General features: G+C 40.9%; 1 protein-coding gene across 2 annotated transcripts in view; it reads right to left on the reverse strand.

The window, feature by feature from the left end:
- adamts10 (ADAM metallopeptidase with thrombospondin type 1 motif, 10) overlaps positions 1-13,711 on the reverse strand; it is a 60,842-nt gene extending 47,131 nt beyond the window's left edge. For both annotated transcript variants that reach the window (XM_049587367.1, XM_049587366.1), the window contains exons 1-2: positions 13,597-13,711; positions 7,481-7,870 (exon numbers count right to left, since the gene is read on the reverse strand). In XM_049587367.1, the coding sequence (XP_049443324.1) occupies positions 7,481-7,583 (103 nt within the window). In that variant the 5' untranslated portion in view covers positions 7,584-7,870; positions 13,597-13,711. The remainder of the gene's footprint in view (positions 1-7,480; positions 7,871-13,596) is intronic.
- Between the last annotated feature and the right edge of the window lie 2,351 nt (positions 13,712-16,062).

Genomic DNA, 16,062 nt, shown 5'->3' on the forward strand with positions numbered 1-16,062 from the left:
CCACTCTGTAGACAGCAGATAGGTCTGGCTTGAATAAACAGCAAGCACAATTACAAATGCTGCCTTCACATGGAACTCGTGAGGTTGTACCGTATGTTCGACATGGGAAGTTTAGTAGAAAATATGTTAGGCGTTCAAGTGGTTTTAGTCATGAGAACCAAAATGGACAGAGGCCTTGTTCCCTTTTAAAAATGGTAAATGACTCAGCGTTTTTAGCATTTTAATTTCATGTTTGATTTTATTCCCTCGCTATGAAGGTGCACAGCTATGCAGCGAGCAAAACACACTTCTCGTAACGGCTCAAGAAGGCGGGACGGTCTGTGAAGCTGTTACTGGAAGTAATTGTGAAACTGGGAAAACAAAACGAAAACAGACAATCCAATGATTTTGGTTACATCAGAAAAAGATTAAATGCAATTCCAAGAGTTAGTACAAAAAGTTATTGTTACTGTCATAGTCGCAGAAGTGCAGTTCATATTTTTTTCTTCATTACCTAACCAACACACCTGCTCCCACTTTCCTCCTTACCTGCTTTGAAGACTTACTTCTTTGCCACATCATCTATTTTGCTATGCCTGCCATAAAAAAACCCTGCCTTGACCAACAACCTAGTAAACTTAGCTTTTAGTTTACCTGTAGTGTGTTAAGTCCTCACCTAGTAAATTACTACGGTACCCAATTAAACTGAAAACACAAACTCACTCTCAAATACAGATAATGTTAGGCTACCACTATCTGCCTAATAAATCCTATATCTGTCAGTAGCAGTAACAGTTAGCTAACATTAGCTAAGTTAGCCAACAATTGATTTTTTAGGCAGTTGCTACCTGCCTAAAAAATCCTAAATCTGTTAGACTACATAAAAAACACATAACAGTAACAGTAGCAGTTAGCTAATGTTAACTTAAGTTAGCTAACATCCGGAAAATAAGGATAATTAGATTTTTTAAAACCTCAGTCTTTAGCTTGCTATGTGCTCATCAACCATCAGCTAACTGCTAATAACTAATCTGTTTGTCAGTTGTTGCCGGACAGGTTAGGAGCCTGTGGTGACCTGAATTCTATCAGAGTTTTTCTAGGTTTGCAGCTAACTACTATTTTCGTGACAAATGTATTTGTCATTATATTAAAGGAATACTTTACTCACAAAATGACCATTTGTATATCAATTAGTAAAGCCATGTTACCTGGAATTGGAAAAAACAAACTTTTTCTCGCATGCCTCCATGGAAAACAGCGAACTATTGATTTATTGATTGGGGACCACATTTAACTACAGCAAAACTATATCAAAACATGTTTACAAACTCTCACACAACTCATGAAGTATAATCCAAGTCTCATGTATCCAGTCGTATGCTCAGCCCTTCCTAAACATGTGCATTTCCATTAAAACATAACAATCTAAAATTTAACGTTAACTGAAAGTGAAAGTTATCAATGCTCTCTTTAAAGCCAGACTCCAGCGCCCTGGATGTATTTTTCTGTAGGCTGATGCAGGTGTTAGCATTGCGTTGGTTCCCTTGTCACAAAGCATATGGGACTTTTCCAATGCCAATTTTTCCAATTGCCAAAAATAAGCTTTGTGGCAAACAAACATTTAAGACACATTTTATCCAGCAAGATAATCTTCACGAAGGAACACGTTCAAGATTTCTGAAGCCTAAATGCAATCGGCAGCTATGTTAGGCTATAAACAAACTAGACTACTACATGACCTAACCCGCTCTTGAAGCTTCGCAGTTTGCAAGTGGGGTATTTACTGACATATTTTATGGCGTAGAACAAAACGTGAAGGTCTTTTAAGCTTGTGTTAACCACAGACTTTATGTCAGGCATTTAACCAAAAGCCCATTCAAAAACCCATTGAATGAATGTTAGGCCTACTATATAGTTTTGCTTTTGTTAAACACGGTCCCAAATTAATCCGTAAATCAGTGTTTGCCATTTTCCAGTGCCATGCAAGAAAGGTTTTTTTCATGAATTCAAGGTAACACGGCATGACTAATTGATAACAAATGACAAATGGTCATTTTTTGGGTGAAGTATTCCTTCAAGTACAGATTATAAATAGCTTACATTTGATTGATTTGATATTTGATTTACTCTATAAATTGACAGAAACATCTTAAAATGGCCAGTAAATATATGATTTGATTCATTTTTTGGCTTCAAGAATTTAATAATTAGAGAACAATAAAACATTAAAAAAATAGGGCTATGAAACATCTTGTGAACTGATGCTATCAAAAAAAAATCCCACCAAGAAATACCACCAATAACTAGATCAAACAGCTGAAAATGGACCTGACAGCACCAAAACCACTTCAGCACTAACTCGTTCAAAAGCTTGACCTTCCTAAGAGCTCTGTGATATTTCCCACAACACATCCATCCGGCTCTCAAAAACCACAGAAAGTAATCAGGCAGGTGGTATTACCATTACCTTTGAAACACAGGAAAAGCTCCTGGAGAGAAAATGAAGGCAGGGTGTTAATGAAGTAAATATAGCTCACCTCCAAGGAAGAAATTAACAAGACCTCACACAGAATAAACATGTACACTAATAAAAACCAGTAACACAAATTAGTATGTAGCTTTAACTATAGGAAGTGTTGTGAGTCGAAGTGTTTCGTGACTTTCAACTGCTTTTATCAAAACAGCCATTTCTCCCCTATTTCTATCTATGATTATTCCTCTTACTGTACATGTAATACAATTATTCCTGCCTGGTCTTCTATAATCAACCCAGGGACTAAAAACTAGTCCACACAATTGATACTTTATCTCTTAACAGGAGGTACATTGAGCACTAGCGACCTTTTAGTAGACAATAGTTCAAAATATGTTCATCGTCCGATTCAGCATTTGAAAATGTTAAGTAGACATCAAAGTAAAGAGCAATGTGAGAGTGGAAACCCATTTTCTAAATATAACATGAGACACTCCCTGGCTAAAAGGGTTTCATACAGAAGTGTCTGTGCTGATAAATACAACCATCCGCCCATGAGCAGGGCATCACCATTGTTTCTGTTATCACCAAATGAAAATAATGGAAGGAAATACTCGGGATGGAAAACTGTCCCTCCCTCCATCCCAGACACACCTTCATGGCACCTCAGGCCAAACGCTGCTCTGCCTCATCTGAAACAACTATGACAAGAGGAGGAGGAATCTATGATTATTCAGTAGAGACAGAAATGGTTCAAGGAGTGAGTTCTATGATTTACAAGTCTTTCTCCTGTATGCAGTTTGGGTGACAGACACAGGAAATTAATACACGCACAAATATATCTAAAAGTATGCAGATAACACTGCCCAAATACTTTTGTGTCCTTTGGTCCGAGGCTAAGAGCAAGTGACAATGTTGCGGAGATAGACACACCTTTCCAGAGGCTGCACTATCAATGATTCTACTTTAACCTGTTAAGTCTTTTGTTTAAATTAGTTCCTGCTATTCTTGCACCTCCAAAGACTGTGAAGCACAGGGGTAGGCCACTTATAAATACTTAAAACTCAGTACAAACAAAAAGAAAGCTGGAATTCAAACAGAATACTTTGGACTTTGAGGCAAACGTTTGGGGAAGACTCCTTTTCTGTTTCAAGAGAATAATGTCCCAGTGCACCAAGCCAGTTTCAGATACAGAAAAGGTTTTCCCAGCTTGGTGTGGAATAATTTGATTAGCCTTCCCAGAGCCCTGAGCTCAACCTCATCCAATGGCTTTGGGATGAACTGGACTGTGAGCGAGGTCTCATCGCCCAACATCAGTGTTGGACCTTACTAATGTTCTTTTGGCTGAATGAGAGCAGATCCCTGCAGCCAGATTACAAAACCCTAACATCAAACATATCATCACCTTTTATACAGATGTTATGTTGAACTTGTTGCCTATTTTCACATCCAGCAGACACAAAAGCTTCGTTTTTACAAGCAGTTCAGTTCAGTTCGCTTCACAGAGTGTATAAAGTAATAGACATAGCTACCATGACGTCAACCCCATTGGTTTGTGGACTCCTGTTTTGAAGCCTCGAGTTTGGCTGTTCAGCCGTCACCATCTTGGTTTTTTGGAGCCAGAGGTGGCCACATTTTAACATGGGGTTCTAGGGGGGATTGACTGGCTTCTGGAGCCAGCCTTAAGTGGTCATTCAAGGAACTGCAGTTTTTGGCACTTCATTTTTCAGCCCTAGAGGTTGCTGCTCGGTTTGGTTCAGTTTGCTACACATTACAACATTTATTTATGTCTTTCTATTTTCAAAATTTGCATTTGGTACTAATTAAACCGCTCTGTTTCGTACCATTTTTCGTCACCCCTCTGTTGAGGTACCCAGCACACTGATCAGATACTAAAAGGTGGAGCTAGAAACACTGCGGTCCATTTATTGGTCAAGACAGAAATGTAACTTTTGCTTGACAAGGGCTTGATGCACAAACCTGCTCTTTTTCAATATCCAATTGATTGCAACTTTTTTGCTCTGAAAATGTCTGTATGCAACCCAGTGCAGTAGACACTGGGGCGTTTCTCTGCTTTGTCGGTAAATAGGAAATAAAGCGACTCTGGATGGAGCAGAAGATGCAGTCATTACCATCTGATAACAACCCCACCTACATTTTCAATTACCATCTGCAGGGGAAACGCAAAACAGATCTATGGTTTAGGTACATGTCCGTATGGGTTACATTGATTCTAAGGGCACTATACCGAAAGTGCTTGGTGGAAACATGACTAAAGCAACATGTGCTTTTATTTGCTACTGTTGTTCTGTTAACTGGATAAATCTAAGTTCAATAGTCGCTCTCTTTTAGCTCTGTTTTTGGTCTCCACCAACTCCTGAGAAAAATATCTGTCTCTTAAGCTGCTAAATACTCCTTTATGTTATTCAGCTAGTCACTAACTTTGTCTATGTGCTGTTTGGTGCTGGGCAGGTTGTATTTATCAGACCTTGTATTGTTGAGAAACAGCTGCCTGCCTTGTTATTTAAGAAAACCTGCATAGTATATCTTAAATGTAAGAATATTAATTAGTGCAGCTTTAAGGTCCAATCTTTCTGTACCTCTAGAAAGCAAAGTCTTTCAAGGAATGAGCCACGTCAGGGTTCGAGGGGTGGGTCATTCAAAGGAAGCAGCGTGGCAGACTATTGGAGACAGATGGCTTTGAAGGGTCAGAGGTTAAGTTTAGGAAATACACAATCACAGCCTTGTTCAGGGTGACGAGACACGGACACACAGGGATTTTATGTCTTTGCCTTCGGGGGAATTTCGGTCTCTCTAGCTTCAGTGTGTATGTGAGAGAGACGGAGAGACTGTGTGGTGAGAGGTGAGGGGGTTGGGCACGTGGCTGTGCCACAGCTACATGATTTGTGGAAGCAGAGTTCAAGTTCAGCAGCCCAGACGTGCAAGCCTGGAGTGTGCCTCAGCTGGTCAGACAGCCAGGTCAGACCTGAAACGTTTTCCACGGCTCATTTCACACAACTTATTCTCATCTGAACACTGTGCATGTGAATTATAAATAAAAACAATTAGAGTAATTATGGAACACATGTTAATCCTTAAATTACAATTAAACTACAAATTAAATACAAATAAAAAAGGGTATTTATTCTGAATTTCTAAACATGGGTAGCATTGTGAAGGTTGTTTTTTTTTACTGAAATGAAAAACAGATTTCACTCTGGGCGCCTGGACTATAAAATACATTAAAGTACTCTTGCTCTCAAGAGGCTGAAAACAATTAAAGCAGCCCACAGTATAAAGCCAGGATCACAGACAATAAACCAATTATGTTTTCCCACTATTTATAAAGACCTCAAACAATAAGGTCTGTGCTGTTAATAGTGTGTTTAATTCTAACTCAGGTCTCTGAAACTCTTCTCACATTGAATTTTTGATTGGTTTGAAAAGGTCTGTGTTATGCAACTTGGCTTTAGACCTGCTCCGAGACTAGGGTGGCTGACTTTACTGTTTTTTTGGTGGGAAAGCATGAACACAGATTTCTATAATTACTATAGGATTACTATACATTAATTAGAGAATTGAAATAGGATTACTGAAACTTTATAGTTGATATGGTCTAGACGTCTTACCATAAATTCAGCTTTTCTCAGCCACAGAAACACTTGAACACAAATGAGTCTAAGGCCCATCCCCATTTCTTATTTTCACCCCTACTCCTCCTTTGAGGGCCCTTTTGCCCCTCAGAACACAGTATCAGGGGGTAGTGATTGAAATCTTCCCCTATGAAACGGGACAACCCTTCAGGACCCCGATACATCATCAGTAGCCGTCAATGGTGTTTACGTAACCAGATGCAACTATCGCAATGACATTTGCGATTTATCTGATGACAAAACAAAAGCATGGACGCTCACGATTCTTTTACATTTTAAGTTTCACGCTATCAATCTATCCAACAAAAAAAAAAAACACTGTTTCATTACCTGGCCACTAGTGATAATATGTAGGCAATTAACGTTAACAGCAACGTTAACAATTGGTGGTGCTCCTACCCTGCCAGTCTGCACTGATGTTAGGTGCTGCTAGACTTTAAATTTCAAGCATCTTATGTGATCAAAGGGGTGGGATGCAACACGCAAATATGTCAAAATGCTGGACTGTCACGTAATCAGCAACAACAAGGTAACATTAACTAGCTAGCTAGTTAGATTCTAAGACATTATTTTTTTCGTTATGCTTGTTGGAAAGAAAAAGACCATAATACAGGGAAATTAGATTAAGTTCAGATAATAGGATGGTTATCATAATTATTAAATCGTTATTAAGATGAAGAAGAAGAGGGAAATACATTTGTGGGTTTCTTTTGTTACTTGTGCAGCCATCTTGCTGATGATTTGGGTTGAAGTGTGCCTCTAAAAAAACTCAGTTTGGAGGGCCATGCAGCCTTTAAATTCGCCCGACCCCTATATCCCAACAAGAACTGGGACACCCTACCCTTAGATATGAGTAAAACCGAGGGGTAAGGGGTAAGTGGTCGGGGCAAGGCGTGTATTGGGATTGAGCCCAAGTTGTTGCATGAATTCTGTTAACACATATATCTATGTCTGGTTAGGTATCCATTTAAAGTTGTTCGCGGTAGGGCTGGGTATTACATCTCAATACTTTTTAGGTACCAACCAAAATATGTGTCATGTACCAAAAACTGGCAATAAGAGTCTGGTAAGAGTCATAATCTTGTTAACTTGTTCTTTGATCACAGAGTGCCTGATTGCTTGTGTTAATACAGCATTGGCGTCTTTTGGTATAATACTGTCTGGTGATATAAATTCATCTGACACTTATACTGTGGCACCTATTCCTTTGTTGTCTCTGGGTGCATTAGCCCCGTTGTGGGCAATCAAATCAATTAACATGACTTCTTTATGACTACAGTTAGATTTTTATTATATTTTTGCATTATTATCATTTGCCAGCTATTTAATTTGCTGGACACATACAGTATGTTCATACATAATTCCCTCCTCTCACCTTGTGACTGGGCGAACTCATCTCGGTGACCTCCTTCGACCTCTGTGGCAACCATAATGACGATGACAGTGCAGACCAGACCAGTCCTCCATAGCGTTTCCATGGTTACTACAGTAGTTGCTATAGTAACAGAATTCAGTGCAGTCGTCCCCGGGCCTCTGTCCCAACATGTCTTCTGCCCTCTCGGATGCCCCGTCGCCTAGCAGTGGGACAGCTTAGCGCTCTGTTGGGCCATGGCTGCAGGAAGATGTGCGGGTTCAGACAGACATAGCAGCCTCTACAGTGTGTTGATCAGCGAGTGGTGATGGATCCTGGACGAGTCCTCATAGGAGTAGAAGAAAAACCTGAACGGATCTCCCAAGGGGCTCAGCAGCAGGTTTAGACTCCCCTCTGCAAGAAGAGAAATTGTTCAGTGAGGAAGAGGAAGGCCAGGAAAGGGAGTGAGGAGGGAGTGAAAAGGGAGGGGAGAGACAGATTTAGGCTCAAATGGGAGGAACAAGGGAGACATAGTGAAACACAGGCTAAAGGAGAGGGAGAGAGCATGAGATCCCATTGACCCATGCAGTTCCCAGTCTAACAAGACAAATCTACCCAGTTCATATTCAGCGTCCAGTTAAGGACCGCCCAGCTCTGCATTGTTCCTTCAGCTAATCAATCTTGGCTTTGGCTTAGGGCAAACACCCTGTCTTTCACTCTGATGACCAGAGACAACAGCAGGTCCCAACCTGGGGCCCCTGAGGCCCACTCTTTAAGCTGCCTGCCCACCGGAAAGAGTTCAAACACAAAGGAAGCCATTGATCTTGTAAAAAGCTGTGCTTAATGCCCAAACAGGGCTTGAAGTGGGTATTATGTCAGAGGCTCTGGGGGTAAAATGAGCCAATTTGAGAGGAGCAGCAGGTTGCCATCACTGCTACGCTGGCTGACTGTGGTGGTTGGTGGTATGGCTGAGTGACTTGCTGGCTGGCTGCCTGACTGTACAGCTTACTAATTGGCAGGCGTCCTGGCTAACAGTCAGATGGTATGAGTGCCTATATGAAGCTTGTTTACATCTGAGACAAAGGGTAGAGTGCTATGATGATTCAAGCTGTTCTCATGCTCTGTTCGTACGTATACCTACAAAAAGTAATGCATCAAAATTCGAATGTCTCCCACATAATCATGAACCATTAATTCCTGTATAACCTACATATTTGGGAAGGCTGCAACCACGTGACCATTGCGCTGACAGGAGTAAAGAGGGAAGTAGTCACTGTAAGGAGGCAGGCTGGGGTGGTTGATGGGTCACAAAACACAGAACTTTCACCGCTGTTAAGAACCATATGGAACAAAGTGAACTCTGAGTCATTTTAAGGTACATCATCACCATGTTTCGTTTCCTAAATCCTACTAAAGTAAGTTTACTTGCCTAAACCTGACCTCCATAACTTAAAGTTAAGTACGTAACTTTTTGTTAAGTGCATAAGGTCGAGAGAGAGCGAGAGATTTTACAGTTGCAAAACCACCTTGTCAGTGCACTGGTAGACAACAAACTACTTCAACTAGTTGGGCTTTCTTAATTTCAGCACTAACCAGCTGTTTTGACTCACTTTTTTCCCATCACTCCCATGTTCAGAGGCAGCATGTTTCTTCCTAATAATTTCTTTCAAAGATCCAGTGTTTGTTATTAGGAAATAATTTAACCTGTCTGGTGGGTACAACTAACTCCTCACAAAATGTATTTTAACCACACACAGACACATCAACACACAGCGAGGAGCGTGTGCTGTGGTCGCCATGTTTTGAATTAACTGAAATCTTTGGAAATTTTCCTGCTGAGACCAGAATAAAATGCATTACAATAATGAAGTCTGGAGGAGATAAAAGCAAGGACCACCTTCTCAAGAACAGCAAATGAGAGCAATGAATTAATAGTTAAATGTCTCTGTTTAACAAAATAGGACAGCAGCACTTTAGGGTTAGTCATAATAATATTGTTAACCGGACACATCAGTGTCTGGCTCTGTCCCAGCGTACAGTTGCATGTCATCTGCATATTACTACACAATGCCAGTGAAGTTCAATGTTTTTCTCCATCAGCAGACGTTAATTACTGTTTCCCGTTGCCAGAAATAACAGAGAGAAGATTGTTCCTTCCTTTTTTAACTGTTGAATAGAAAGTGAAGTTTGTACGACAGCACTCATTGATCATTTGGAGGCAAGCCAGCCTGACATCACAGATTAAAATCTTGGGTCTCTTGTTCATTTTCCACACTACTAATTTAACTGCCCTGTGCTATACATAAACCCCAAGTTCCTTTTTAATTGAGCACTATTCCATTTTTTACTTAAAGACCAACATAAGAGCGAGTCTGCTTTATAATAACAATGGAAAATGACTTCCTCAGACCCACAGTACCCATTACAAAAACAGACCAGAGCCAGGATCAGGAGTCACATTTTCATGGGTGCCCTTCTCTTTGACTTGAGTTTCCTGGCTATGGATTGCAGTGTCAGCTAAAAAACCCAACCCTTGCTATTCTCCAGTAAAGTCTGCCCACCCAGTTCACTCTTGTCCCAGCCTTCCCTCCCCTCCATCCCTCCCTCAGTGCCGTCTGGGGAAAGAAGAGCGAGCGGAGACGCCACACTGGCCCAGATGGCTGGCGGCTAACCAACTGCAGCCAAAGGTAATCGGAAGCAGATGGGAAACCTTTTGGTGACGAGAGCAGGGGGAACAAGTTGCCTCCTGAAAAGAGGAGGAAAAAAAAAACGAGCGCAAAGCCCGAGGGGAATGAAAGAGAGACAGCAGAGTGTAAGCTGTTCGAGCCAGCTGGGAGAGCCATTCTTGAGTGTTAATACCCTGAACTGAGTGTGGAGGAATGAGTTGAAAAGAGCCCTAATGTGCCTCTTATTTCATTTCAAACAGCAATGGGAAGGTACAGTAAAAAGAGAGCTTGCTTAAAAAACACTAAGGGGTCTTTGTACTGTTGCAGCTTCCCTCATACGTGGAACAACTGAAAGTCTTTCTCTCTTCCCCTCCCTCAGGCTTTCTCCCAGTCATTTCCTGCACAAGCCAAACTCCCCTCCATTTTCATTACTTCTTCTGCTCCCGCTCTCAATTTATTGTGGGGTTATTAAACTTGCAGCTTGATATCAAGTGCTTTTCATTACCACTAACTCTCCTTTTGTTTATTTAAACAAGAGAAAGAGGGGGAGACTGGACCCCCCAGTGCTGTCCCTTGGTGCTTTTTAAGTAAAGCTGCTTAAAGAGATTTGTGGACAGCCTTCAAAAGATCTCCAAACAACATGCATGCACTGCCTTCTCGGTAAATTATTGCTCCATTATGAACCTCACAGAAATGCAGCTAAATTAAGAGAAAGCTGTCTCGCAGAGGTGACGGTGCCGTACATCTTCCGTGGTCTGTTGTGCAAAACTTTCCCTCTGGGCTGTATCACTTTTGAGCGAAATAAAAAACGTATGTTTGTCAGCAGGCCAAGCAAGCACATACGCTGACTCTCTCCTCCGTGTTTTGCTTGGATTAGCTACGAATATCAAGCATATAGCCGCAGTCGTGGCCAAGAGAGAAAGTGGTCCGAGCTGCAGACAGGCCACACAATTTCCAACGCAATCACAATTTGCAAAAGAGAAAAGAAGGAGGGGAGAAGAAAGGGGTCGTTGTTAACAAGAGAGAGAAAAGTTGGACCGCTCAGGATAATTAGGTGGGAATTTAAGGGTGGGCCAAATTTGCAATGTAATCAAGCCAGTGGACCCAGTTTTGACACGTCATTTTTTCATCTTGTCATCTAGTGAGCAGTGACTGGTGCTTTTAATGTGGTGTAAGGGATGTACAGTGAGTTTTTTTTTCTTCTAAAGACTAGAGCTAACTATGCTGTCCTTGTCTTTAACTGTTGCCAGGGAGAGTGGAGCTATCCGAAAACTAGCACACTAATCAAAGCCATATGACCGGCTCAAAGTAAAGTCTGTGTGGAGCGAACAGATGCTAAGTGTCCCTCAGCTTAGCTTCAAGTCTAGCACTCCCCCTGACTCACACACACACACACACACACACACACACACACACACACTGTTTCCACTTTGATCAGGGAGTAGCTCATGAATCAGCTTTAGGTTCAGTTTATTATTTCATTAAACCAGCAGTGCGGCTTCTCTTTTCTAATAAGACCATGAGGCTGAGGGATCAAATAGCCGAATAAGACGAATGTCACAAGTCAGATGCAGCATTTCAGTCTGCCTCAGCCACAATTACTCCCTCTAGAAGTCTAGATTCACAGATCCCCACATGAAACCCTGAACAGGTGATAGAAATAATACAAAGTACTGGGGGATATTTCTCAGACTAAACTCTCATTCTCTCTGTCTGGTACAAAGACAGAAAGAGAAAGAGGCAGGCATTCCTTTCTCAATTTCCCCAAATAAACATTGTGCAGATGAAAAGTGGGAACATAAACAGGCCGGAGAACCTCGGATGTGCTCCCCTAACTCCGAAAATGTGCCTCTCGAGTCTGAAACAATATTTAGTGAGAGCAAGAGCTGACTCGACACGAAGTGAGTCAGCCAGCAGCACTGGGAACACAGCACAGATGGTAGTAGAAGGTTTTCTCTTTCTGTCTTTTATCATGTTCATTTCTGCACATTTTTTATCTTCTTTGGGGCTGTCAACAGGCCAAAGCACCAAACATACACCCAGTTTACTGTCACATAAGATAACAAAGCAGCAGATCTTTGCATTTGTGAAGATAACTATGGATTTTGGGCATGTTTTTTGCTTTAAATATATCTTACATTAAGTCAAAGTGGCTGTCATTTAGTTTCTTTCAACTGACAAACTGATAATGGAGTAAACTGTTTTACATAGCACTGGTGTGGTACAAAGGAAGGCCTGTAAATGAGTGCATGTTGGGGAAAAGACATGCATTAGGGATGAAACAATCCAAAATGGGGATCCACTATCACCACATTTGCTGACTGATTACAGGTAGCAGCAATGATGTGATGATCTTTGTTAATGTCAGAATGAAATTCAGTGTTTCTGCTATTAATTATCAGCATCCATGAACTTATGGTGGGCTGCCACCTCAGCCAAAGACATGCCTGACCTCATGTTGCCTTATGTAAATATGACAGAGGTGTACAGATTTTAAAGTTTGGACCAAACATGGCATTGTATCGGTACTTGGTAGTGGCAGGTCCGCTGAGTTGAGAGATCAGAGTCGATCTCTGGAGAGGAAATGTTACATTTGCATCTCTGATGTGTGTATTTGTGGTTTGGTTGATGGTGCAAATCCAATATACATCACACATATTATGGCATCTGGTATAAGAGGATATGTTAACACTAAAACAGAGTGATGCTGCACAACGATCAACAATGCAACTGCCATAACAGACAGACTTTAATCTGCAGATTTCTGCAAAGTCAGCTGATCAAATGACTCACTTCTGCTGTTCATTGAGGGGGCCACAGATTTGCATCCATACGCACACAAGTCCTACATCCATTTCATCATCTGTGTCACATCAGGGAATCTAAAAGCGAAGGTTAAAACGTTGGAGTTGTGATTTATGATGTAGCAAAGATTATAGATTATAGTTCACAGTGTTGTTGCAGATTTACTGCAGTTGTTTTCCATCAGTAAAAAGCTGCAAGTTGCTCCCCCAGCCGGTGAACAACACAAGGCCACCCTTCACTTATGTAGGCTACCTGATGTCTGCTGTCGGCCACATCATCCATTCACCGGCCTGCGCGCGCGCGCGTGCGCTCACACATACACACACATACACACACTTTGACTGCCTTGTCATCAGCCAACGAGGATCCCAGCCATAACTAAGAGCTCTTGAGAAGAAGAACCGATCCAAACATAGCTTTTAGGATGAACACCACACAACCACACTGAGACAGCATGAAGTCCACAGAGGTGCACACAATGACTCTGATGCCACAATGAGAAACACTAAAACACTAAACAAGAGCGACATTCAGAGTCTGCAGGAATATTTGTGGAGAATTGAGCGGATCAGAGTTGAGAGCAGTCTCCTGCCAGCATCATGTCATGACCGTTTTCCTCCACAGTTGTGCATGAAAACACAGAGAGAGTGTCCGGACTGGCTGACCTACCTTCCCCGTGTCCCCGTGCAGAAGTTTCCGCTGTGAGTCTGTCCTCTGTCCTCCGCAGCGGAGCGGAGAGGAGGCGGCGCCGGCGGGTGACTGAGGAGACTCAACTTCTTCCACTTCCAGAACCACAGAGCCACAGTTTGATGTCAAGGCACACACACTTAGATGATCCAACTTCCGGTTATAACTTGCAAAATAAAAGTCCAATCTGCAGAAGGGTTTGGGGTTTAAGGTCAGATTTGGTGATATGACTTGATTAAGACCTCCAAGGATGTTTCATCCTGAAGCTAACAACCATGATTTTTAAAATGTGTCTGCTTCCCAACTATGTGTACTTTTCATATTAGAGCTGCAATTATAAGACTAGATTTATTTACTTATATATTTTTTCTTTTTACACCTCTAAAAAACTCCATGTGTGTATCACTATGGAAAACACACCAATGCAGATAACATGAATACAATCTGACATGTATGTAAAAGCCCCATAACTTTAATAGCATCCATATCATCAATTAAAAACTGATTTTTTTTTTCAACAGCTGCACCATACTGATTTGAATCATTTTAATTGTCTCTTTGTCCATGCTAGACTTCAGAGTCTGAACCCAATTAGATGATGTATACAACCACTGTCAATGAAGATACAGAATAATACTGTAGATTAGACGGATTACCATTTTCAGTCTTCTCCTATATTTGCAGTACTGACCACGGTGTATGAATGACTGCAACTCTGCACAACAATATTTTTAATAAAGAAGCAAATCTTCTGCCATTTTAAGGAGGATTTGCATGATTTGTCCTTTTGACTGTGTCATTTTTTCCCCTTTAACAATAAAAAAACCCAGAACCCTGTTTTATATAGAATCAAAAATCACCCAAATGATGGCACCAAGTCAGAGACATTTATCAGGGTGTATTGAAGTTGAGTGATCAGTTGGGGGCTCATTATGGATGCTGATTTTTAACTTAATGCTCTGCTGTCAATAATGCTTCAATGTTTAAGTAAAAGACATATACAACCCAAAAGAACGTTCAGTATTTTTTTTGTCAGATAATAGAAATTGTTTCCCAGAGTTATTTTAAAGTCATAACTTTTCTTTAACTTGGCAGGGATGCTGTTTTAAAGAGGCATCAGCTGACTTAGTTGACCCATTCTGAGCCTTTGAAAGAAAGGCCTCCAGTGAAATAGAAACCGGTGCTCTTATTTTGAAGGCAAACGTCTTCCTGTCCGGTTTTGTTTTACCTGCTGTTGTCTGGCTTGATTCAGAGGGGTCTTGCTGATTGGCTGCCTGATCTGCGGCTCCAAGGAAGCAGCTGCAGCCGGTGAGGTGGGGGTTTGAGAGTGTGTGGTTTGGGGGGGTTACTCTCAGTATCTCTGCTGTTTGTTCTGTGGTTATGTGCACAGGTGTTTGGAGTGCAGTGTGTGTCCATGCCATAAATCATCATGGTTATTCTGTAGTAAAGGTATAACACACTTCTCATAGAAATGAGGAAAATAAAAGTATTTTATTGTCACTTTTAGGTCACTGTGTGCATCAAGCTCACATTAAGATAATATAACAGGAGTTAGCTTAGCTTAGCTTAGCTTAGTTTAGCGTAAAGATTTTAAGCAGGGGAAAGCAAATATGCTTGCTCTGTCCCAGTGTAGCAAAATCAGCCAACAGTACCAGCACCCATAAAGCTTACTAATAAAAAAACAATAGCAAATTTGTTGAGCAAATTTGTACAAAACTAGGTTTAAGAGTAAAAATACATGCTTATTTTGTGCTTTTGGGTGTATTTTGTCAAATTAAGACAGAGCCAGACTTACTGTTTCCCCCTGCTTCCACTCTGTATGCTAAGCTAAGCTAACTAACTTCTAGCTGCAGCTTTATATTTGGATTAATAGTTTGACATTTTAAGAAAAAACCTGCTCTTATTCTCTTTCTGGCAGAGAGTCAGCAATGCTCCGCTAATTTTTTCTTTCTCTAAATGAGGGTATAAAATATTTGCATTTCACATAATTTAGTTGAAATTCTTAACCTCCTGAGCCTCAAACTTTTGTTTGGTTCATATTTTTAATTTCTCCTAGCGATTTTGGATCCGTAGGAACTGATAAGTATAAAAAAAAACTAAACATTGTCAAAGATAATAAAGTCCCTATATCCTTAAACATGACGATAATAAAGTCCCAATGTCCTTCAAGGAACTGCTGATGAATTCCTGATGTCTTCAAACAAGTACTCCAAGTAACAGCATCTTAGGTTGTTACCTTTGCTAAAATTGGTGAAATCTGTTCCCATATCAAACTACAAACATATTAATCATAAATAAACAAGTTTCAACCATAAAATGTGATCAGGGTCAGCTGCAGACTGACTTGGCAGAAATGGCTGCCATCTTGTTTTTATATAGATTGGTGCATTGTGGTCTTACCACCACTAGATGGCACAAAAAAGTGTCCACAAACGAGAACAACAGGCC

Source organism: Epinephelus fuscoguttatus, linkage group LG10 (assembly GCF_011397635.1).
Source record: "Epinephelus fuscoguttatus linkage group LG10, E.fuscoguttatus.final_Chr_v1".
Taxonomy (NCBI): domain Eukaryota; kingdom Metazoa; phylum Chordata; class Actinopteri; order Perciformes; family Serranidae; genus Epinephelus; species Epinephelus fuscoguttatus.